The sequence below is a fragment of the Solanum stenotomum genome, chromosome 3, assembly GCF_019186545.1.
Source record: "Solanum stenotomum isolate F172 chromosome 3, ASM1918654v1, whole genome shotgun sequence".
NCBI lineage: Eukaryota > Viridiplantae > Streptophyta > Magnoliopsida > Solanales > Solanaceae > Solanum > Solanum stenotomum.
The window spans coordinates 12,210,356-12,234,576 of NC_064284.1; the positions used below are offsets into that span (position 1 = coordinate 12,210,356).

Below are 24,221 nucleotides of genomic sequence, written 5' to 3' on the forward strand. Positions count from 1 at the left end.
TGACTTAAAAATCTCACATTAGTAGTATTTATCCAAAAAATCTTGAATGATTTTTTTTAGGTGAAATGATAATAAATAAATTACATTTCTATTAGAAAAACAAAGAAAAACAACTTTTTGAGATAATTATCTATAATTGAGTGATCATTTGAGAAATCAAGTCATAAAAATTTAGATGGTATAATTAGAGGTATCAAAAAGGCGGGTTGAGTCTGAATTTAGGCAAGACAAAATGAATTGAGTTAATAAATAGTCGGGTAATTTATTTGAAATAACCCACCCAAAATTACTTAAACTAAAATGGACTAAAATATAGGTCATTACTCAACCCATTCATCTACTAACTTAACATGTTTTGACTTACTCATATTCAACCTAACCCTAAAAAATTTAATTATTTTATTTGTTCTTTTACAATTTTTTCTAGCACCTTGTAAAATCATTCATTTGCCCATTTGACACTTTTAATTTAAACTGATGGAGTAAATATTTGCACGACCTAAATCGGATTTACAAAATAACATTTTCACTAGTCACATAAAGAGTAAATTAAAATAGGGTAACTTAATAGGTGTAATCTATATATATATATATATATATAAAACATAGATGTAGGGTAATGTAACACCTCTTTATGGCCTTCATTCATATTTATTTATTTTTCTCTTTTTTTTTTGAATTCTTTCTTTCATTTATTATTAAACAATTATATATTTAGTAATTAAATAAATCATCATATTTACTATATCTAATTATATTTCATGAGCTACAACAAAAACCCTCCACCTATTTGCAATCTCTACTTGAATAACATGTCTCCTCAACTTCATTCTACCAAAAACTTTTCAATCCATCTATAAAGAACAATCTTCTATGGAGTTGTTAGCTACTCAGTTTCATTCTCTCTTTTTTTTTTTTTTCTATTTTTAATCAATATATCTTCTTCCTTTTTAATTTTTTCCTTCATTTGGTTCGTTAATCATGTGGTTAATAATCAAAAGAGGTGAGATAGAAAAAGTGATGTGACAATTTATTATATCTTTGATGAAGATTATAGATATATTCTTCAAAAAAAATCTTATTCATAATAGTCAAACACAAGTTCATCAATATGAAAAGAAAGTTTGATCACAGTGTAAGATTCACCAAAGAGAAACTGTCAGATTAATTTGATTCAAATTCATCAAGATATGACAAATAAAGTTTAATGACGGCGGTGAAGATCTTCAAATTAGTTTGATAAAGTAGAAATTTAAATGATTTACAAATATATATATACTTATTATTGCTTATTTTAGTACATTTAGATAGTTATTTCTCAAAATAGAAGAGGTATATCCTCAGTGACAAGATGCTATTACAAAATTTTACATTTTATATATCGAAAGCAAAAAAATGGTCTTCAACTACTAGAGGGAATCATTGGTCAAATTTTATTTTTAAAATAAATTTAATGTAATAAATTTAGCAATTACACTATTTTATTTCTTCAATCTTAATATTGGCATTTATTGCATTTTTGTGTCTCTCTTCAACATATCAATTATACTTTTTTTAATCTTTTATCTTATTTTCTAATTAAAGGATTAAAAGAATAGCAACAGTACTATTTATTTTTTTCAATTCTTTTTGCTTTTTTACTCTCTTTTTATTGGTATTTTATTTTGGGTTAATTTCTTTTGCTCTTTATTCACTTTTTAGTTAGTAAATTACTATAAAGTTCACTCATTATTTATATTTTTAATTAAAGAAACAATAATAATTGTGCCCAATCGTTACGATCTTCTCATATTATATATTTATGAAATGCTACAACGTCCTTTTCATATTCCACTTTAATGGATGATAATAATTTTATTATTAGATTCTCTACTTAGTTGTCATGACCAGTAGCGTACGCAAGATTTTTTGCAAGCGGTGTCACCTTTTAATATATATATATAAAAAACTTTTTCTAGGTAGATTTTCATTTTGAAAATAATCTCATTAAATATAATAGTGCTACATATTTATTTTTATACAAATGGCAATTTTATCAGACGAAGACGTGTCCGTGACACCCCGGCCTTCCTAGATCCGCCCCTGATCGTGACTAACCGTCCAATTTTTTTTAACAGTAAGTAACAAACAGATTTTGCTAACTAAAAAAATTCTAAGAGTGTTTATATCACTAATCCATATCACAATCAATAGTGATACCTACTAAGTACATAACTTTTACTTTGCTTCTGCAAAACTTTCAAAGACAATAATTTTGTTTTAGATTTTAATTTGATTTTTCTTGATATGTATTGAGGTAGAAACTAAAACATACAGTCTAGTGAGACTGGAAGGAAAATACTTCTTCAGTCCGTGTATTTTATTTTGGTCTAAAAGAATGTGGAGTTAAATATGAATAATTATTTAATATTATACATCTAAAATAAATAGTTATATACAAACAAGATACTCGACAAACTCTTATTAGGTATTGAACCTGAAGCCTTGCTTAGGAGAATTCAAACAAAAATTCATGTAACTAAAAAGATAATTAATTAATTATATGACTAGTAAGAGTTAACAAAATTATGATTTTATGACGTGTGGAAAGATGAATAAAAGGTTATTTCAGAAATTATTTAATTTTTTTTATTAATTATCTTTCAATAAATATTATAAACATCTTTTATCAAAAGTTTCTTTCACTTGGTGAATTATAAATTAATAATAGTTACTAATTTTTATCATCTGACTTTTTTCATTTTTAAATATTATGTTATGGAGATTGGAGAAACACGTTTATATATATACACCTACGAGCAATGAACACACATAATTTATTTATTTTTTTTAAAAAAATGCTTAGGAGTTGTAATACTAAAATTGATAGTACATGTTATTTTATGGAAGTAAGGGAAAAGCTTTAGGAGATGAAAGGTTAGAATTTTCTTTAATAAAACATAGTGTTAACAATAAAATGAAGTAGCAAAACTTAAAATCTAAATGAATTTGAGATTCAAAAAAGAATATTTTAAAATATTTTTAATTTTCGAATATAGTGAAAACATTAATTCTTGTAAACCTAATAAGATTTTTTATAATCGCGCGAAGCAGGGCTAAATTTCTTTGTTAATGAAGTAAAACAAGACTCGATAGTTGAGTGTATTGGATGATGACGTGGATATTGAACATAAATCAACATGAAACAACAAATGTGATATTGGCTTTACATGTGAGTTTGTCCGATGTCGTCCTTATACATGTTCTCATATGGTCCGAGTTTATATTTCTTGTTGAACGGGTTTTGGAGTTATAATGCTAGGAACATTTGGGTGACAAGTTGAGATAAGCTCAAAAAATGTAACATTTCTAAATAATATGAGATTCTCTCCACCAAGGACAAAATTCACGCAAGGCATTATCTAAGATTTAATTTTAAGCTAGATAAATTCTTGCGTGAATCTTGTCCTTGGAGCTATTATTACTCTCAAGTTTTATAAACCAATTACTCCCAAAGCTCTCAAATACAACTATCTCTAGCTTTTTTGATGATGTTGTTGGACAATCACGCGTGAGAAAAGGTTTAATCTATTTTATTACTTTTGAAAAAAAATAATACTTTAGTTAAAAATAAAAATAAATTAAAAATTAAGTGATAAATTTAAATTATCTCTTAATTTTCTAAACTTAACAAGTTAAAGTGGCAGGTTAGAGTAATATAGTATGTCATAATCTTTTTCATAATTTAATACGATTAAATTCTCATTTAGCTATTTTAATATACGTCCAAAGACCAGATATAAAAAAGACTTATATATATCTCATATCTCATATCAAATTCTCTCCACACAAAATGCACTATATAAGTTCAATACAAAACAAAGAAACAATCAACATGGGTTGTGATACACTGATGGAAGTGTTTCACCCTTAGTTAGATGTCTCGGGTTTGAGCCCTGGGTATGTAGAAAATCTTGTTGGGAGCGCCACCCCTGAATGGGCCCTGCAGTGCGCGATCCGGATTTAGTTGGAGCTCCAATGTGGGCTCCGGATACCAGGTGGGAAACCAAAAAAAAAAAAAAAACAGAGGAACACATTAACAATAATAATAATATATAAATAATAAAATTCCTTTAATTTATTTTTCATAGTCTAACTAAATAATGTATGAGTACTCCAGCAATGTTGTATTTTTCCACATAAATTATAACGGTTGAACTTATTTTCAAGGAGTAAGAACATTCATGCTGCAATCATGTGACTCAACACTGGCTGATATTTGTCCTTTAACTGATCCTTTTGTTGAATGCTGCAATTCAATCCAAATGATAAATTAAAATTGGGAACTTATACAACATATGATTAATATTGTGGTTTTGTGCAAATAGCTAGTATAGAGTAAATAGATGAAAGACTTACAGCCCATACGTCTCTTGCAAATTATGGAAAGGAGGTAGGGGGGTTGCCAATAGTATGTGTTGCTGTGAAATACTTCCCCAATCTGAGAGAAGAGGAGTGACCTAATCACTTAGGAAGAATCGAAATCATAGAATTTCTCTTTAGACACATCAATGCTGAGTGATGGGCATATCATGGAACGATTGATTTACAGTCCCAAGTGTCACGGACTTAGAGTCTTACCAAAGCTCCGTGCGGCACTTGACAACTTACTCACAAATCTTTCACGATCTTGTAGGCTCAAGTAAGCCCTTTTGAAACTAAGATCGCTAAGAGAATGAAAAGGAAGACTTACAGAAATTTAGAAAGTTTAGAAAAAGGCTTTGTATTAAGCTTGGAAGATTGTTTTACACTTGCTTGGATAGTGCCTTGCAAATGAGGGGCACCTCTATTTATACTACCTCCTAGGGACTAAAATGTAATTAATATTTACTTTACAAGTCCCTAAATTATTTACACTTTGGTCCCTCCCTAGAATCTTCTACTAATTCTAGGAAATTCTAAAGCTTTCCAAGAAAATATCTAGTCCCTCTTCTAGAATTCTCTACACATTCTAGAGAATTCTAAAGCTTTCTTGGAAACTATCTAGGACCTTCCATTGCCTTCTAAGTTATTCTAGAGAATTCTAGGGAATTCTCTAGCCTTCTTGAATAATCTAAAGGGTTCTAGAGTCTTTCGAAAACCTCTCCACAACTCTAGATCCTTCCGCCCCTATTCGGATACAAAATTTCAATGTGATGTGGCGGGACGTGACACAAGACTCTCTTACTTCGACCAAATCAGGACGGTATCTCTTACTGTTAGCTAGAACTTCTACTTGATCGACAAATGACTTATTCCCAAGTTCCAGAGTAATAGTTATTCTGATATTAATGGTTTAAATTTATTTTTTGAATTAAAAATGTTATGAGAAACATTACAAATAGAAGATAATTATCTAATAAAAATACTCAATCAAATAAAAAGATTTGATTTTTTTCGAAATACATATATTGCTTATAGAATAATATTAACAGTGCTTGTAACCATTACCTTAGCCCAGAACAGTTTTTCGAAACTAATATTGATTAAATCTTATTTAAGATCAGCAATGTCTCAAGAGAGATTGAATTAATTGACTATATTATCAATTGAAAATGAATTATTAAAATAGATCAATTCTAAAACAGTAACTAATAACTTCGTATCTAAAAAAGCTAAAAATATAGATTTTAAATAAAAGTATGATGAATAAAATAAAATATTAGGAGCTCTCTCTTAAGTTGAGCTTGAGGCCCCCTATCTTATTGAGTCAGCTAGCCCTGATACCATTTCAAGCAGCAACTTGCATCAGTTCTCGTGGACAAGTTNCAGAGTAATAGTTATTCTGATATTAATGGTTTAAATTTATTTTTTGAATTAAAAGTGTTATGAGAAACAATACAAATGGAAGATAATGATCTGATAAAAGTACTCAATCAAATAAAAAAATTTGATTTTTTTCGAAATACATATATTGCTTATAGAATAATATTAACAGTGCTTGTAACCATTACCTTAGCCCAGAGCAGTTTTCGAAATTAATATTGATTAAATCTTATTTAAGATCAGCAATGTTTCAAGAGAGATTGAATGAATTGACTATATTATCAATTGAAAAGGAATTATTAAAACAAATCAATTCTAAGACAGTAACTAATAACTTAGTATCTAAAAAAACTAAAAATATAGATTTTAAATAAAAGTATGATGAATAAAATAAAATATTAGTAGCCCTCTCTTAAGTTGAGCTTGAGGCCCCCTGTCTTATTGAGTCAGTCAGCCTTGATACCATTTCAAGCAGCAATTTGCATCAGTTCTGGTGGACAAGTTTTCACTTATTACACCCCATGCAATAGTATCCTGTAGCATCCCATGGTTAGATTTCTTCTCTTCAGAAAGCTTCAGTCTCAGACTGGTGTTTACTAAATCAAACAAATTCTGGTACTCCTCTTGAGTCCATTGTCCTTTATTCTGATTGGGCCTTCGCCATGTATCCTTCACATGCCATCGATGTTTTCCAAGTTCATCAGCTAAGATCCTCCAATTGTTCCCATGCTCTTTCTGGAACTTTCGTACCATCTCATACTCTTCTTCGGTCCATTTACGCGATTCACTCCTTCGAAACAGGATTTGCGCACGAGAATAAACTGCAGTAGAAGGCCTGTATGGTATAGCCCTCCCTATTTCTTTCCAGCAACCCTTAATTTCAGTATAAGATCTAGCATTTAAAACCTTTTTCAGCCCTTCTTTGCCTAAGTTATGTATTTATGAACAGCCTCTTTGACAATTTCATCTTCTAACTTTGAGAATCGCTTGCCACGCAGTAAATTTTCTTCTTCAATCTCATCACTTGGATCATTCAATGAAGGGAAAATCTGAACCTGACCGGAAAATCTCACTCTCTTTTCACTCGTAGGATCTTCAGAGCTGCGTCCTAATTTTACCATTTTTCTCTTTTTGATTTTACCTCTATCTGTTTTGTTTTTTTCTTCCATCTCTATAGGTGAAGAAATATCAGCTTCAGCAGCAACATCTTCCTGTATATCCTCAGTATCATGCATTTTCTCCAGCTCATCCCTGCAGCTTTTCTTCAACTTCCTACTTTTATTACCTTCAACAAACAGATAGAATAAACATCAGAGACGAAAAATAGACATAATAAACGTGTCAACTGATTCTGCATCTGCTATTCTTCCACAAATGAAAAATCGTAGCATATGAAAACACATCAAGAGAAAAATGGATTGCACATTGATTATCTGAATGTGTTAGTAGTATAAAGTCAAAAATATTTGTTTTAAAATAAGAAAAACAAAGCGGAAAATAATTTTCTCTAGGCATAAGAATTTACTTTTTTCTAGTTTTCAATCCTATTCTTAGGAATCTATCAGCTTTGACGAAGTGCATGTTTACCACCATATATTCCAATACCAGCACGTAAAAACTAGAAAGATTAATGTAAATACCTACTGAATTATCACAGTTCTTGGTGCCGAGGTGGACTTCCGCGGCCAACATAATCTGTATGTCAGCCTCTTTCGTCGTCAATGTCCCTGGTTGCTGTGTGATTGCCGCCATTGTTGTGCTTAGCTTCCTCTTCTTTTAGGATTTCACTGCGGCTAGAGAGAAAACACTATGGGAACGCAGAGCCATTAAAAAGCTCCATTCGTTGGGCTTGGGCTTTGCTATCTTTTAAACCCTAGTGATTCATCTTACAGTGGATGGCTTTATTAAGTTGTTTTTTTTTTTATTAACAAACTACGCTTAATTATTTATCTTAACATAAAAAGGTAGTAAGGTAACAACATGAAATAATATCAATTTTAAGGAGTAAATTGACTTGCTACACTTGTCTGCTATGCTAAAATTAAATGAGTCAAATATATATTCACTCCTCGTAAATAATAAAAAAAGTCATTTAAGCAAAGAGTTTGAGATAACTCTAATTAAGGGGGAGGAAATGTAAAAATAGCCCTAAATTGAAAAAGAAGAAAAGGAATCGATATATGTAAAAAATAAAAGGGGTCCTCTATGCTATATGTTTGACCCATTTGAACCTTAGTGGGTTAACCAAGTGGGGCGGATTAATTTATTAATTAAAATAGTAGTTTTTTTAAAAAAAAATTGGCTTAAAAATCTCACATCTGTATCTATCGAAAAAATCATATGAATGGGTTGAATGATAATTATTTATAATTGAGTGCTCATTGGAGAAATCAAGTCATGAAATTTTAGATGGTATAATTAGAGGTGTCAAATGGATGACTTGACTCTGAATTTGAACAAGTCAAAATGAATTGAATTGATAAATAGTCAGGTTATTGACTTGAAAATTGAAATAACCCACTCAAAGTTACTTAGACTGAAATAGGTTAAATTGCAGGTCATAATCCAATCCATTTATTTATCAACCTAACCCATTTTGACTCACTCAAATTTAATCCTCCCTTTGACACTTCTAATTTAAATTGATGGAGTAAAAATTTGCGCAACCTAAATCGGATTAAAAAAAGAACACTATCTCTAATAATGTAGAGATTAAATTAAAATAGGTTTAACTTGATAGGTGCAAGTAAAATACAAACTTGGTAGTTGAGTGTATTAGATGATGACACGTGGATATTGAAGTAAAAACATGAAACGAGAAATGTGATATTAGTTTTCCATGTGAGTTTGTCCGGTGTTGTTATACATGTTCTCAGTTTGTGATTCTTATTAAATAGGTTCTGGAGTTATAAGGTTGGAAACATTCTGATAACAAGTTAAGGTAAGCTCAAAAAATTTATATTTTTGAATAATTTAAGATTGTCTCCATTAGTTATACAGTCTAATACATAACGAAATTCACTCAAGGTGTTACCTATGGTTTAATTTTGAATGTATTCCTATCCCTCATTTGTATTGACAGGCTATTACTCTCAAGTTTTATAATCAATAACTCCTAAGCTCTCAAATACTACTATTTCTTGCTTTTTTATGACATTGTTGGACAATCATACTTGAGAAGAGGCTTAGAGCCTGTTTGGATCGACTTAAAAAGTAGCTTTAAGTAATGACTTTTAAGTCGAAAAATAAAAAGTAGAGAGAGACCTACTTTTGATTTTTGACTTATTTTAAGTCATTTTTTACTTTGCCAAACACTTCATAGCTTATTTTAAGTTATTTTTATATTTGCCAAACACTTTCAGAAGTAAAAAACTAACTTAAAAGTAGGTGTGACCAACTTTTAAGCCAATACAAACACCCTCTTAATCTATTTCATTATTTTGGGACATTATTATAATTAATAATTGTAAATTAGAACTGAAGTGATAAAATATAACTTATCTCTTGTTTTTTTTTAAAAAAAAATGATTGGACAATTAAAAATAAACGGAGGAAATAATAGAGTATGTCATAATCTTTTCATATTTTAACATGATTAAATTCCCATTTAGTTATTTTAATTTACATCCGAAAACCAGATACAAAAAAAAGATATAAAACATAATGATATATATATCTCATATCAAATTCTCCCCACACAAAATTCACTATTTAAGTTCGATACGATACAAAGAAACTGTCTCTTAACTATATAAAATAAAAGAGAATATACTAATTAATAATAATTACAAAATCCCTTTAATTTATTTTTCTTAGTCTAACTAAATGATATATGAGTACTCCTCCAGCAATGTGGTGTTTTTCCATATCAATTATAACATTTGATTAATGTGGTTGAACTTATTTTGTGGGAGTAAGAACATACATGCTGCAATCATGTGATTCAACACTGGCTGATATTTGTCCTTTAACTGATCCTTTTGTTGAATGCTACAATTCAATCCAAATGATAAATTAGAAAGTGTCAATTAAATTAAAATTGGGAACTTACACAACATATGATTAATTAATATTGTGGTTTTGTGCAAATAGTCGGTTAATATATATTGTAGTAAGAGATCTCTTGTTGTTTGAATCCTAAAAATGAAATCGTCTTTGATAGGATGCTCTTTACCTTCAACTCAACACATTTTTGGGTAAAATCCAAATATATAGACACATTAAGTTGAATCATCTTTTTGCCCTTTTTCTCTCACTATATATAAACAACTCATGACCCAAAGGGGATACTAAATATCATGAAATTTTTTAAAAACTTTTTGCTACTATTTTGTAGCTTAATGCTCGATAATAATAAGAGATTCGATCATATTAACACATAATTACATAAACATATTCTTGAGCTTAATGCTCGAAAATAATAAGACATTAGTTCAAGGAGCACTAAGAAAACAAATACTAGTACGTACTAAATATTTTGACTTAAAATTTCAATTCGTTTTTGCTATTTTCTACTACTTGTAGATAGTTTTTAAAAATTAGACTTGAATTTCTCCTATATAGAACTAACAATAGTGATCGAGTAAAGAGTTCCACTCTGGCCCTTTTAAAAGATGTGTGGTCTCTTTAATATGACTTAGACAACCCTTTCCTCTTAAGCTAACTTCTACGATTAAGTTAGGCCTAATATTAATTTATTAATAGATCGTAATATCAAATATGAGGAATTTAATAAAGTAGAGTAAAATAAATGAAAGACTTACAGCCCATAAGTCTCTTGCATCAACAACAGTGGAAGAATCAAGGCCAATATCAGACCAATAAGCAGTTATATCAGCCTTTGATGATCCTCTGTTCCATAGCACAAGTGCTACTCTTTTCCCACTTAAAGGCCCTGCCCAAACCTGTTTCAAGTGTATATATTTACTGGTTTTTGTAATTAAAAAACGAGTTAATTGGAAATACAAATTATAATTTAAAATATTTACCTCCAAATCTCCATACTGCTTAACTCTTTTACCTTGAACTCCAAGTTTATCTGATCTCAATGTTAACAAGTAAAAACATGTTATGTTCTTGTCTTCTACTACCTACTATTCATCTTATTAGAATACAATCAGGGGTGTTAAATGAACGGATTGAATTGAACTAGGAAGAGAATAAAAATAATTGATGAAGTGCACGAGTATTTGATTTTGACATAGTCATTTAACTTTGTGGTCCTTTTTTAAGATTATTTTTATATATATGTCCACCCATTTTTGGATAACTTATGACATACTTCAAAATTCAAAACACATTATCTGAAGTATCATATGGTTAACATTTGAATAAAAATGACTGAAGTTTAGGCAAAAATGTACATGGTTGAAGTTTAGGTAAAAATGATCGAAGGCCAACCGTATTTGCTTGAACTTAAGACAGAAATACTTGAACTTCACTCATATGTAACTTCAGACATTTTGTCAAGCATAACTTGAGACTCCTTATGGCTTATGCATGAATGAGTATATGTGCAACTATGAGATGAGTTAAATGGGGCGGCTAAAAATTGAATTGGATTAGGTCATTATTCCGCTCAAATTTAAACAAATCATGTTTTCATGTGTTAATTTTATCACTCGCAAACGGAATCGAAATAAAAAAAGGCAAAATCTTTTACCTTGATTAACTGCAATGACCTCTGAGTTGCTTAGAATGTCATGGGCAGTATTATCCATTGATCTTAAATCACAACCTATAATTAAAGGTGCCTATAAACAAAAAAAACACAAGTATATCAATGACAAATTAAATTCCATCTTTTTCCAAAAATTTATTAAATTAAAAATTCAAATTATAATAATTAGAACTTACTTTTACTAATGCCCAAATACTGAAATGAGAACGATATTCTCCAAAATTCATTCCTCCATTTCCAACTTCTAACATATCTGGATCTGAAATAACAAATTAAAACCATGTAACTATAATCACTTCAATTAAAGTTAATAAGAAATTTAATTTTAGTTTTTATAATTAATGAAAAATAAAATACATAAATTTTTGAGAATTAATTTATACCATTCCAGCCACCTGGACCAGCATAAGATGCCCACTGGTCATTCAAATCTGCTCGAGAAGTCATACTGCATCGCGAAACACACTAACATCACTATTTTATTCATTGTCATAACGTTTCGTGTAGAATTGTTTAAACTCTAAAGAATAAATATGATAAAAATGTGAATATTTATAAGCAAGGATTTAAAAAAAAACGTACAAGTTAAATGTCTTTAATCTGATTCGATCAAAAATGGGTAGAAGAATTTACGAAAACAAATAATTTTTTATAGTCTCTAGTAGTTGACTAGTTGTGAATAATTGAATAACACTTCAAGTTATTTATTTTTATAATTTCTATATTTTACCTGTTCCAATCATCAGTAATATCTCCAGTAGTTCTCCAACTATTTCCAACAGAGGAAGCCCACGTGGCAGGATTATCATCTCCCCTGAAATTGGGAAAATAACATATTGAAATTCTTAGTCTATAATTTTAGATGTGGCCGAAAGAATTAACCTAAATAGTCGCTTATAAGCTGCTTAACTAACGAAAAATAGTCAATGAATATATAATAATATAATAAATGTATAATTAGTGAGTTGTTTATATATATCGACTAAGAAAAATAAACAATAAAACTGACTAGCTATTTGCATTCAAGAAATACACTCACCATTCACACATGGAATAAAATATAGCCCTTCCAGAGTTTTGTAAAGCTTTGCTCATTATGGGATACCTGTTTCATTTAAGTAAACAAATATTGTTAATTATGGGCATTTTAATATATCTCAGTAAAAGAAGAAACAAAAGGTATATATATATATTCTTGTTGAGAAAGGAGGAAATGGTAAAAATAAATAAAAAATTAATTCATCTCCATGATGTTTACATCAAATCAATATATTCAAAACATATGTTATCTGTGGACATGAAATTTTTGTATCACTTAACTATTTAACTATTGTCATCTTTCATCTCATTTATTACTTAATTATAACAAAATATATTGATTTGATGTAAATATCGAATGCATATAAGTTATTTTTCCAGAGGCAAATGGTAAGTACCTTTCTCTTGGACTTCGATTCTCATTGTTACAATTATCATACTTCAAGTAATCAACACCCTAAGAAAAATAACACAAGTTAACTATTGATGATTAAATGCAAAAGTAAAAATAATAAACTCAAATATAATCTCCATTCTCCACAATTATGTATGATTTTATTTTTTTTAAATGTGTGTATAATGTAGGCCAAGCAAACACGTACCCAGGAAGCAAAAGTTTTTGCGTCTTGTTCTTCGTGTCCTAATGAACCTGGCATTTGTTTACTACACGTCTGAGTCCTGCATTACAATAATAGTAATAATAATAAAATGGTTAGTTTAAATAAAAATTATGACTAAAAATGTAACTAATTATTATTTTAAAAAATGTTAATTAGTAGATTTACCCAGCATCAGAATAAACTCCAAGCTTTAATCCTTTGCTGTGAACATAATCTGCTAGTGCTTTAATCCCAGAAGGAAAAGTTGAACCTTTAGCAACCATATTTCCCTGTTAAAATGTATGATAATTTGGTTTACGATCAAATATTTATACATAATAGTAAACTTTTTTTAACGTATATAATATATATGATTTGAACAAAAACTATTAAATTACTGGCAACCCATAGAGTACCTGCGAGTCTCTATTGCCTTCGGCCCAACAATCATCTGAAGGAATAATATACGAGAAATGATTTGATTAGGAATAAAATTGAAAAGCAAATTTTTAATAAACAGTATGGCCTCAAAGCCTCATTTATTTGCATTTAATAAAGATTTTAATTATTATAATCATATAGATCTCATTCATTCAATTTGTTTATTTCTTATGTCTAAACCTTAATTATTTAATGTGCGTGTTTTTTTAGGTTTTAAGTATTTAATCGGTGGAAATTATTATAATAAAAAATTAATATCATTAAGACATCAATTCGAATATTTTCACAAAAATAGTAGTTCATCAACTTCATTCACTCATTTTTACTGTCATTATCATCCATCATTAACTATCGCCATTGTCACACACCGTTATCAATTATGTGTCACCATCCATCATCATTAGTCACAATTATTGTCACTATTAATCACTATAATCAATTGTCACTATTACTAGCCATTATTTACAATTATCACCACCATTAATTACCACATTATATATCGTCAATCACCATCACTATTCACTACCATTATTAGTTATTACTATCATCTATTATAACTATCAACCGTTACCCCCGACTACCACGAGCTACTATCCACCATTAGCCGATAACATTCGACATCTACGATCACAGTCACTATTACTAGTCATTATCATTACCAACCACAATAATATTCTTAAAAAATATTTGTTGATACATATATACTAGAATAATCTAGTATTCTATTAAATGTTATATTTATTAATATTTTAATAAAATAAATTTATATTGAATTTTAATATAATATGTTACCTATATTGATGTACTCATATCCAAGAGAAGCAAGTCCAGTATATACCATTGCATCAGCTGCCACATCAAAAAAGCAAAAAGAGAAAAAAGTGACAACTGTTGTGCAGCTAGCAAAGGAAATGTTATATGGTACAAGTATGTATATTTATTTCATTTAATCACACTTCTCTTTTCCATTTCAAAGTAGAAAATAATTTTGCTGACCTGTTCCCTTTATCATGTTCTCATCTATATTGCAACCAAAATGATTCCAGCTGCTCCATCTGTATGAACATTATTTCAAATATTTTTTATAAAAATATAATTATATATTTTAATTCAGACATATTAGTAAAAAATTAACAAGGAAAATAAATATTCATATTCAAACGAGTGCTCACTAACTTTTGACTTTGAGCATGATTAACGGTAAAAAGTTACTTAAAAAAGGCTATTATATATTTAAAAGTCTTTGTTGTTATTCTACTATATCGTACTTACTGGTTAGAAAAGACACATCTTCTACAAATAATTTATTATGACATTTCAGTTTGAATCATTATTTTTAGAAGTGTTAAATGGGTAAGTTGAACGGAATATCGTAAATGGAAGCTGGCTGAGTTAATAAATAGACTAAATTGAAATATGTTAAAATGTGGATCATAAATTTAATCATTTAGGGCGTTTTATTGATTCCTTACACACATAGGCACACCAAAGAGGACATATATATTGTCGTAAAACAAAAAAAAATAATGAATTAATTATATTTTCATACTCCGTCCATTTCAAATTAATTGAATTGTTGAGGTATTTCACACCCTTTAAGAAAAGAAGATTAAGACATAAATTAGGCATAACTTTCCATTTTTACCCTTATTAATTATTGTCAAATTTATGATTAAAATAACTAAATATTAATTAATCACTAATTCCAACACTAACTAATGAAGGGTAAAATTGAAAGAACACTCTAAATGTAGTCTTGAAAACTGAACAATTAAGTTAATTTGAAAAATGAAAAATGAAAAATGTCTCAACAATGCAATTAATTTGAAATGGAGGTAGTATAAGATAATTTTATTATGACTTTTAATAATATTTTCATAACGTCCTTTGGAACGCCTTTCTTATGGGAATAGATGGAGTGGATGGGGTCCACATATATGAAAAATCAAAGAAAATTATGTGCTAATTAATAAATCACTGGCTCGTCTGAAGTGTTTTTTGTTTTCTTGTACGTAAAACGTTTTTGAATTTATAGAGCTTAATTAATTATTTTATTTTATTTTATTGGTACAACAAACATGTAGAGACAACTTTGACAAGTTCACGAGCATTCATTATGATTCCCACCTACATAGCATTTCTTCATTATAACAATAAAGGGTCCCAATTTGATAGCTTGCTTTAGTATGTATTATTGGTAGTTTGTGTGATATATATTTTTAATTTATGTATAATTAATAATATATTTTATTTGGCTGGTATTAAGGTAGGTATAACAACTAATACATTGAAATTCATGAGATTAGTAATGCAAAATGCTTTAATGCATGTATTAACACGATTATTGTCTCTCAAAATCTTTTTCATATCCTTTTCATCATATTTATGAAGGGTAATTTTGCAATGTATGCTATGTCTAATACACCAAATTAGATACAGTAGAAGAAATAATTTCACCATAATTAATAAAAGTATTACTAAACACGTCATATTTAACACTATTTTTATAAATGTCTTACTAACACACACTATATTATTCAAACAAAATCAACAATGTCTTACACTAATAATAACACGGTAATATGTTTTGTACACCGACCGACAGTATATTATAAGTAACTTTGAAAACAAAATCTTACCCCATTTGCGGAGTTCGGCCAAGGCCATTGCCCAAGAGGTTTCTGCGGTTGAACTCTTTCGCACTGGAATTTGAATCTACGATCAGATTTCGTGGCTGTAAACGAGCATATATCGTCGTCGTCGTTGTTGCCAGACACAAATACAAGCAGTACCATAGTAGAAGTGGTGAAGTTGAAGACATCCTTCTGTGGTTTTTCTGGTAGGCTTCGGTTTTGGCTTTGGCTTTGACTACAAAAATTGACGGTAATATTTAAATGTGAAGAAAGAGGTAGCCCCTTTAAGCGAAAGGGGAAATTGAAGCTAAACTTTGGGGTTTTAATGTGTGAATGAGCTATTTATATATAGTACTATTTCTTAATGCTATGTGGGCAGTCGGTAGATGGAAATTTTAATATATGTATGTAAATAATTATCTTTTTTTTTGTAAATTTTAAATTTAAATTCTTAATCTGTGTCGTAATCAGGTGTGGGCTGATGAGGAAAAGTTGTTACTGCTTGAGGTGGACAAGTAAATCTGGCTGGGCAGATTTTTCTATTTATAGAGATATATATCATGACAAGTGACACTCTAGTTTGTGGTGGTGGTGCCACAATGCAATGTATTTCTCATCAATCATTGACTTCTGACTATACTTTTGCCTCACCCCACCCAACCCCTACCCCTACCCTTACCAGGGCAGAACTAGTGTGTTGGTTATAAGTTTGGTCGAATTCAATAACTTTGATTCAAATTTTGAATGTATAGTAAAAAAATCATTGAGTGTACAAATTATTAATGTAAAATACAGTAATTTTTAAAAAATATAAATTCCAAATTCAGAAACTTTAAATTCTTGCTGTCCCAACATAACTCATCAAATCTTTAACTTTCAAGATTTCAAGAAAATTGTTACAGGTAGTTCTTATTATGTCAGCATTTACGCCCTTACTATCTATTCTCAGACAAATTTTTAAATGTTTTACTACTATAGACTATAGTGATCTATAACATTTCCTCTAACCATAATGGTGGACCAAGACCAACATTACTTTTGTAACTGTTTTGTTGAATATGAAGTCCAACTTTTTTTTTAAAATTAAGATAAGTATATTAATTTAATGAAATGGTGAAATGCACTTTACTCCATTGTATTTGCCAAATCACAACCTAGATAGGATCGAAATCCTTGTCACGCATGTATTTTTTTTAGTATGTAAGTTGAATGTCACTGTCTTGATATATTACCACAAATTCTCAACAAATCAAAATTCATTTTTAAAATTGTCAAGGACGATAGCAACTTAGAACAGACCATTATTAACTTATTTTAGTGGGTGTATTTGATTCCTTGGAGGTTGCAAAGAATTCCGCATCTTGTCAAGGACGCATTGTATTTTTTTTAGTATGTAAATTGAATGTCACTATCTTGATATATTACCACAAATTCTCAACAAATCAATATTCGTTTTTTAAAATTGTCAAGGACGATAGCAACTTAGAACAGACCATTATTAACTATTTTAGTGGGTGTATTTGATTCCTTGGAAGTTGTAAAGATATCATAATCTTACTCAGAGGTGAAATTAAGATTTTAACTTTATGTATTATGAATATTATAATTACGATTTTAAATGATAATAACTGGATTCTAAATTTAATATTTATACATATTTAATAAATTTATTAACATAAATACTGTTTGAGCAAAATCCACATGCAGACTACCATCTCCACCACTGAATTTTTACTATTGGGACATATGTAAAATAGTAAAAATTAAATAAGTATCTGAGTATAGAAATAAGACGAGTGTGAAGCTTCAGATTGAAGCACGACAGTGTCGGCATTGTTTTGTTTTGTTTAAGGGACAGTAAGGCACTGCTCATGATGCCTCATGTGAACTCTAAATATACATATTTAAATGTAGTCTTCAATATTGTTACGCCTAGAATTATTCATTTGTCCTTTGCATTATCGTATGTCATGTCACTATATGTATACATACGAGTCTACGTAATTATATTTGTATATCTTCTCATGTGACCTCCTTCTACAACCATAGGCATATGGAAAGAGACGTTTATGAGTTCAGACCTACTATTTGTTGCAATTTTAGTGAATAAAAACACATAAATTTATGTTTTACGTCAAGAGTTCTGTATTAAGATGAACACGCAACTAAACGCAGATGCATACAACTCTCTTTCCTTTTTTTAAGATAATTTTTGCTCGTCCTAATCCCCTGCTATTCCTCTTCGATTCCTCCTTTTTCTACTTTTTTCCAGTATATGCTTCTGTTGTTGTGACGTTACGCATACTGGAATTTATCATTTCTTATGACATGATCAAAATTGATTGCAAGTACCAAATGATGTTACATTTTAATACTCAGCTCTTTGCATGATTATGTTATAATAGGTAATTAAAGGGTCCCCAATATACTTTTTAAGATTACAGTTTATGCTGAGATTTTATTCACAATGTAAAGATATTGCAAAATGTTGCTCCAAATGCAGAACGCTAAAATCAACAAATGTATATATGCTTCTTGTTGTGAATCCAACTGCGTCAAGCTTCTGCTGTAACTCCACAAGTCAGATTTTAACTTTTTTTTAATCATTCACCATGTCACAATCTTTTTATGGTGCGTACCAATACAACATCATACTCAGTTTAATCACACTGGTGCGATTTGGGAAGGGTAAGATTTATGTAGACCTTACCTCTACCTTTGCGGGTAAAAATGTTGTTTCTGATAGACCATGGCTCTAAAGAAAAGTCACTGACATAGGAAAGTCAAAAAGAAAAAGAGACGACAAAATAGCAATGTATAAAACAAGTGTATCAACAAAAACTAATATGGATAAAAGAAACTGCCTGCGAGATTCAGTAAGCAAAACCAAACTTCCAATTAACTACAATCAATAATTGCTAGCCATATCTCTCTACCCCAGTAGAGCAGCTGGAGCTTCTGGTGTCCTGAGTGATTTAGTGACACAAGTTTTAATAGTAACATGATATTTCAAGATTAGCTGAGGTACTGAACACATGCATATGTTGTGAAATTGGGGGGAAAATAAAGATGCGTTACATATAATAAAATTGTGATAGAAACACAAAAACCATGGTTACAACACATTGTCAGAACCTTCAGTTTCAAGTTGAAGTTGATTGATCTCTTGCCCTACAGAGTACAGACAACTCTCCAATATCAAACTGTGAAAATCTCTCCATTTTCTTTCCACCACACACACTGGACCTCCTCCGAATTATGTCTACTAAATGTTCTACAAAATCTTTTAATAATTACTAAAATGGAGAGGGGGAGGTTGCCAATAGTATGTGTTGCTGTGAAGTAACTCTCTTCAGACACATCACTGCTGAGTGATGGGCATATCATGGAACGATTGGTTTACTGTCCCAAGCCTCTCTTACTTCGACCAAATCCGGACGGTATCTCTTAGCTAGAACTTCTACTTGATCAGCAAATGACTTGTTTCCAAGTTGACCTATGTGAAGAATCATTTGGTTCCATCTCTTTCGACATATCTCTCCAGGTCTGTGGTCAAGAAGATTGTCCCAGTCCACATCTTCTATGCAGCTTGCATCCAGCTCAAAAAGTGCATCAACTAGGCGATAGTCATCAGCATCCGCCCATTCACCTTTGGCCACCATGGGTGATGTCAATTGATCATACCATTTTAAGCAGCAGTTTGCATCAGTTCTGGTGGATAAGTTTTCACTTATTGCACCCCATGCAATATTATCCCGTAGCATCCCATGCTTAGATTTCTTCTCTTCAGAAAGCTTCAGTCTCAGATCGGTGTTTACTAAATCAAACAAATTCTGGTACTCCTCCTGAGTCCATTGTCCTTTATTCTGATTGGGCAGTTTTAGCCTTCGCCATGTATCCTTCACATGCCACCGATGTTTTCCAAGTTCATCGGCTAAGACCCTCCAATTGTTCCCATGCTCTTTCTGGAACTTCCGTACCATCTCATACTCTTCTTCAGTCCATTTACGTGATTCACTCCTCCGAAACAGGACCTGTGCACGAGAATAAAATGCCTTCGAAGGTCTGTATGGTAGAGCACTCCCTATTTCTTTCCAGCAACCCTTAATTTCAGGATAAGATCTAGCATTTAAAACCTTTTTCAGCCCTTCTTCACCTAAGTTATGTACCTCTATGTATTTATGAACAGCCTCTTTGATAATTTCATCTTCTAACTTTGAGAATCGCTTGCCATGCACTAAATTTTCTTCCTCGATCTCATGCTTCTCATCACTTGAATCATTCAATGAAGGGAAAATTTGAACCTGACCAGAAAATCGCACTCTCTTTTCACTCTTCTCATGTATAGGATCTTCAGAGCTGTGTCCTAATTTTATTCTTTTTCTCTTTTTGATTTTACCTTTGTCTGTTTTGGTTTTCTCTTCCATCTCTATAGGTGAAGAAATATCACCTTCATTGACTTCAGCAGCAGCATCTTCCTGTATATCCTTAGTATCATGTATTTTCTCCAGCTCATCCCCACAGCTTTTCTTCAATTTCCTACTTTTATTCCCTTTAACAATTCTCGAAGCAACCTCATCGCTGTCTTCACTAAACTTCCCAGAACGTTTTCCATGTTTTCTTTCTTTCTTTCTCTTGATGTCAGAGTCATCACTCGTAGCTTTAATATCAGTGTTTGTCACTTCTACACCATTGATAGTCTTAATGTTTTTCTTGGATTTCTTCTTCCTTCTAATCACGTCCACAACGTCTCCACCAGAGACCTCACCAAGGGTCTCAACTACCTTGTCATTGTCCCGCATTTCAGTTGCACTAGTTTTGGTGTCTAAAGGCTCATTCAAGCAGCTTTTCTTCAGCTTATTCTTTTTCTTTTTCTTTTTCTCAACACATTTCACAACATCTTCATCACTGACTTTGTTGGGTTTTCCAGAATGTTTTCCATCTTCTCTTTTTTTCTTTCTCTTAACGTCACACTCATCACTCTCTCCTCCAAGACCACTGGTGGCAGCATTCTTCTTGCTTTTCTTGGATTTCTTCTCCAGCTTACGAAGCATACCCTCCTTCTCATCTCCTTGGACCATGACTCTTTCGGATTTATCAATTATGTCTTCTGCAAAGCGCCAAAAGTGGTTTCTCTGCCAAAACAGAACAAGAAAAAGAAAAGCACGGTCACAATACAAAATATACTGCAATCCCCTACTGAGACTACCCAGAAAACATTGACAAATTATCACTGATCACTCCTTTACTTTATTAGTTGGAAAATTTCAGCCCATTCTCTTTTGTAATTGTTAGCACAATATTATCTTTTTTCATAATATGATTATGTCGGGTGCTTCTTTACGCAGAAAAATCAAGGTGGTCAATTCTCTTAAAATTAAGCTCTTTGTGAAATTACTAGCTACTACCTCGGAGATGTAGCGGTAAGGCCTGCATACACTCTACCCTCCCCAGACCCCACTTTGTGGAATTTCACTTGGGTTTGTTGTTCTTGTTGTTGAGAAATTACTAGCCAGAAGAAATAAGAAGACGACCTTAAAGAGAGTAAAAATGAAGACAAACCAGAGGAAGGAGAAGCATTGTAGTTCTAATTTTTTTTAATTGTAAACTCAAATAAAATTTGAATATCATTACAAACTGAATCAAGAACATTAAAACTTTTTTCTATACGTGGCCTATATCATATACTGCATTGGAAAATACTGGACTGAAACTTACTGGAGTGAATCCGCTCCCATCAACGAAAACATACTTTGTATTCCTTTATTTAAACATTGCTCTTTATTGGTAATGCAGGAAATCATAAGCATATTAAACCTTAATTCAGTAGAGAAAGGCACAAACAGTAATTTGATTCTATCAGAATAGAATAGAACTAGCTAACTGCTAGAGGCACAACAAGTTATCAGACTAACAATTGAAACTTGCAGGATCCAACACACAGCAGTTTGCATTTTTTGAAGAGACACACCAACATAGCTGACAAGTAAGTTCCAATGGTGAAAACTCATTTCAGGATTCACAACAGATTAAAAGCAGATTCTCCTTCTAACTAAGTTCTAATCCCTAAAGCTGAGAAGTTTATACATCCCGGTGAGTTCCTTACAAGGGCGGCTCAACCCTAGACCCCAAAAAATAAGGGTTTCCAAAGAACCAAAAACAACCCAAATTCAGGTACGAAAACATACTGAAGATGCACAAAAAAGAAACAAATTCCAATAACAGGCAAGATTAAACGAAGAACCAAAAGCAGACGAAGGAGATACATACATAAAGAGACGCCCAGATCTGATGAAACAAAATATCCAAGTAGAATAAAAAAAAATTAGGCCGAAAGAATAAGAGAGCTCAAAGAGTTCAACGGCTCAAGTCGGCGGCGACGGACGAGACAGTCAGGTGAAGAAATGGAGCAAACGTTAAGGCAGGGCATTGAAGTTAAGGAAAAAGCTGAGTACAGTCCTCAAGTTTTTATTTTTTGAAAAATTGGTTGGAGGTATATACAAGGGACTAGTGAGAGTATTTTTTATCTTGTTTGATATTATTATAATATTATAGTAAAAGAATTAAAAAAAATTAATTGAACAAAAAAGAACAATTATTCTCAGGACACTTTTGGTTAAAATTTTCAAACTTTTTTTGTGGATATTGATTGAACTTTTATCATCATAAATATTCTAATGAATTTTCTATAAACTAAGCAAGTTTACTTTATTATTAACGGAAAAAGGCTAAAATTGCCCCTGAACTAGTGAAATAGACCACTTATACCCTCCGTTACATTTTAAGATAAAAAATACCCCCACTATTATCCCTAGAGACCACAAATACCCCTCAAAAGTTAACAACCCAGATTGTTAATGACGTGGCAAGTCATGTAGGACTAATCTCTCCACCTAAGCTGCCAACTAGGATTTCCAACAATTAGAAATCCTTCTAAAATTAGAAATAAATCTTTTATTTTTAATTACATAAAAAATATTATATTTTTAATTACGTAAATATTTACCACTCTTTATTAATATTTATATTTATTACCGTTAAAAGTTATTTTTTCATCATAGTTTAACTATTAACCAAGTATATTTCCACTTGATAAATAACTAATATATAAAATATCTAACTTGATAGGATGATTTTTTGTATAACATACTTGTATCTTCTGTATGTATGAGGGGAAATTTATGGCTCATAATATTAACTTTGTTCTTGTTTTTTTTGTTGGATTAATACAATTTTAGGAGATTTAGATTTTTTTAAAAAAAATTAGTGGTAATCCTAGTTGGAAGCTTAGGTGGAAGGATCAGTCACACATGGCTTGCCATGTCATTAAAAATTTGGATTGCTAACTTTTGAGGGGTATTTGTGGTCTCTAGAGATAACAGTGAGGGTATTTTTGAGCTCAAAATGTAATGAAGGGTATAAGTGGTCTATTTCACATAGTTCAGGGGCAATTTTGACCCTTTTCCGTATTATTAATAATAAATATTAATAAAAGAGAAATTCATCTGTGTATGAAAATAATCGCATCGTATAGTACTTTGTGTATATTTTTAAAATTTTAATTTTAAATTATTAATTAAATTTGACTTTAAAAATTAATTAAATTAACTTTTGACATCGTGTCAAGTATTTTAAACGAAAGAAGTACAATTAGATATTTTTATTTTTTAATATAAAATTTTGTATCATACTTTGAGAATTGATTGAATTTTGTGTTAAGTAAAAATGTCGCAATGGGCAATATCCTATCAATCACATGTAACCAATAATGATTTCATTTGAGTAAGTTCTCAATTAAAAAGAAAAAAACCCTCAAATAATTTACATTGTTAAATACTTTTAAAATATATATAAAAAAAAATTAAATCTTAGTCCTAATTGTTTCAAAGTACTAAAGTTAATCAACTCAATATTGAAAATGTTTAAACGGATTATAATTATTATCTTGTCCACTTTTTATTGTCATGTTTTTCTTTTTTAGAGTCAAACGATAAGAATTTTGATCAACATTTTATGATGTGTTTTTTCATCATATTGATATGCAAT

At 30.6% G+C, this 24,221-nt stretch overlaps 3 protein-coding genes across 3 annotated transcripts; all 3 read right to left on the reverse strand.

Annotated features, from left to right (window-relative positions):
- Window positions 1-6,234: 6,234 nt before the first annotated feature.
- LOC125858677 (DNA-binding protein REB1-like) lies at window positions 6,235-6,905 on the reverse strand. The gene is made up of 2 exons (XM_049538504.1): window positions 6,732-6,905; window positions 6,235-6,657 (listed from the first exon to the last, which is right to left on the reverse strand). The coding sequence occupies exons 1-2, from the start codon at window positions 6,903-6,905 to the stop codon at window positions 6,235-6,237; spliced, it is 597 nt and encodes a 198-aa protein (XP_049394461.1).
- A 2,531-nt stretch (window positions 6,906-9,436) lies between these two features.
- LOC125859634 (alpha-galactosidase-like) lies at window positions 9,437-16,482 on the reverse strand. The gene is made up of 15 exons (XM_049539417.1): window positions 16,182-16,482; window positions 14,539-14,597; window positions 14,335-14,391; window positions 13,518-13,552; window positions 13,288-13,391; window positions 13,105-13,180; window positions 12,901-12,959; window positions 12,504-12,569; window positions 12,195-12,278; window positions 11,848-11,912; window positions 11,641-11,723; window positions 11,447-11,537; window positions 10,773-10,822; window positions 10,548-10,688; window positions 9,437-9,774 (listed from the first exon to the last, which is right to left on the reverse strand). The coding sequence occupies exons 1-15, from the start codon at window positions 16,361-16,363 to the stop codon at window positions 9,685-9,687; spliced, it is 1,242 nt and encodes a 413-aa protein (XP_049395374.1). The 5' UTR covers window positions 16,364-16,482; the 3' UTR covers window positions 9,437-9,684.
- A 2,747-nt stretch (window positions 16,483-19,229) lies between these two features.
- LOC125859629 (RNA polymerase I termination factor) lies at window positions 19,230-22,646 on the reverse strand. The gene is made up of 2 exons (XM_049539413.1): window positions 22,446-22,646; window positions 19,230-21,310 (listed from the first exon to the last, which is right to left on the reverse strand). The coding sequence occupies exon 2, from the start codon at window positions 21,254-21,256 to the stop codon at window positions 19,559-19,561; it is 1,698 nt and encodes a 565-aa protein (XP_049395370.1). The 5' UTR covers window positions 21,257-21,310; window positions 22,446-22,646; the 3' UTR covers window positions 19,230-19,558.
- Between the last annotated feature and the right edge of the window lie 1,575 nt (window positions 22,647-24,221).

Bases quoted from the DNA above. Each gene is read 5' to 3' on its own strand.
- LOC125859634 (XM_049539417.1), bottom strand. From the start codon at position 16,363: ATGTCTTCAACTTCACCACTTCTACTATGGTACTGCTTGTATTTGTGT. The intron at 12,570-12,900 runs GTACTTACCATT...TAAATGAAACAG, and splicing joins AATCGAAGTCCAAGAGAAAG to GTATCCCATAATGAGCAAAG. The intron at 10,823-11,446 runs GTAAAAGATTTT...CATTGAGATCAG, and splicing joins GGTCATTGCAGTTAATCAAG to ATAAACTTGGAGTTCAAGGT.
- LOC125858677 (XM_049538504.1), bottom strand. From the start codon at position 6,905: ATGGTAAAATTAGGACGCAGCTCTGAAGATCCTACGAGTGAAAAGAGA. The intron at 6,658-6,731 runs GTTCATAAATAC...ACTGAAATTAAG, and splicing joins ATGAAATTGTCAAAGAGGCT to GGTTGCTGGAAAGAAATAGG.
- LOC125859629 (XM_049539413.1), bottom strand. From the start codon at position 21,256: ATGGTCCAAGGAGATGAGAAGGAGGGTATGCTTCGTAAGCTGGAGAAG.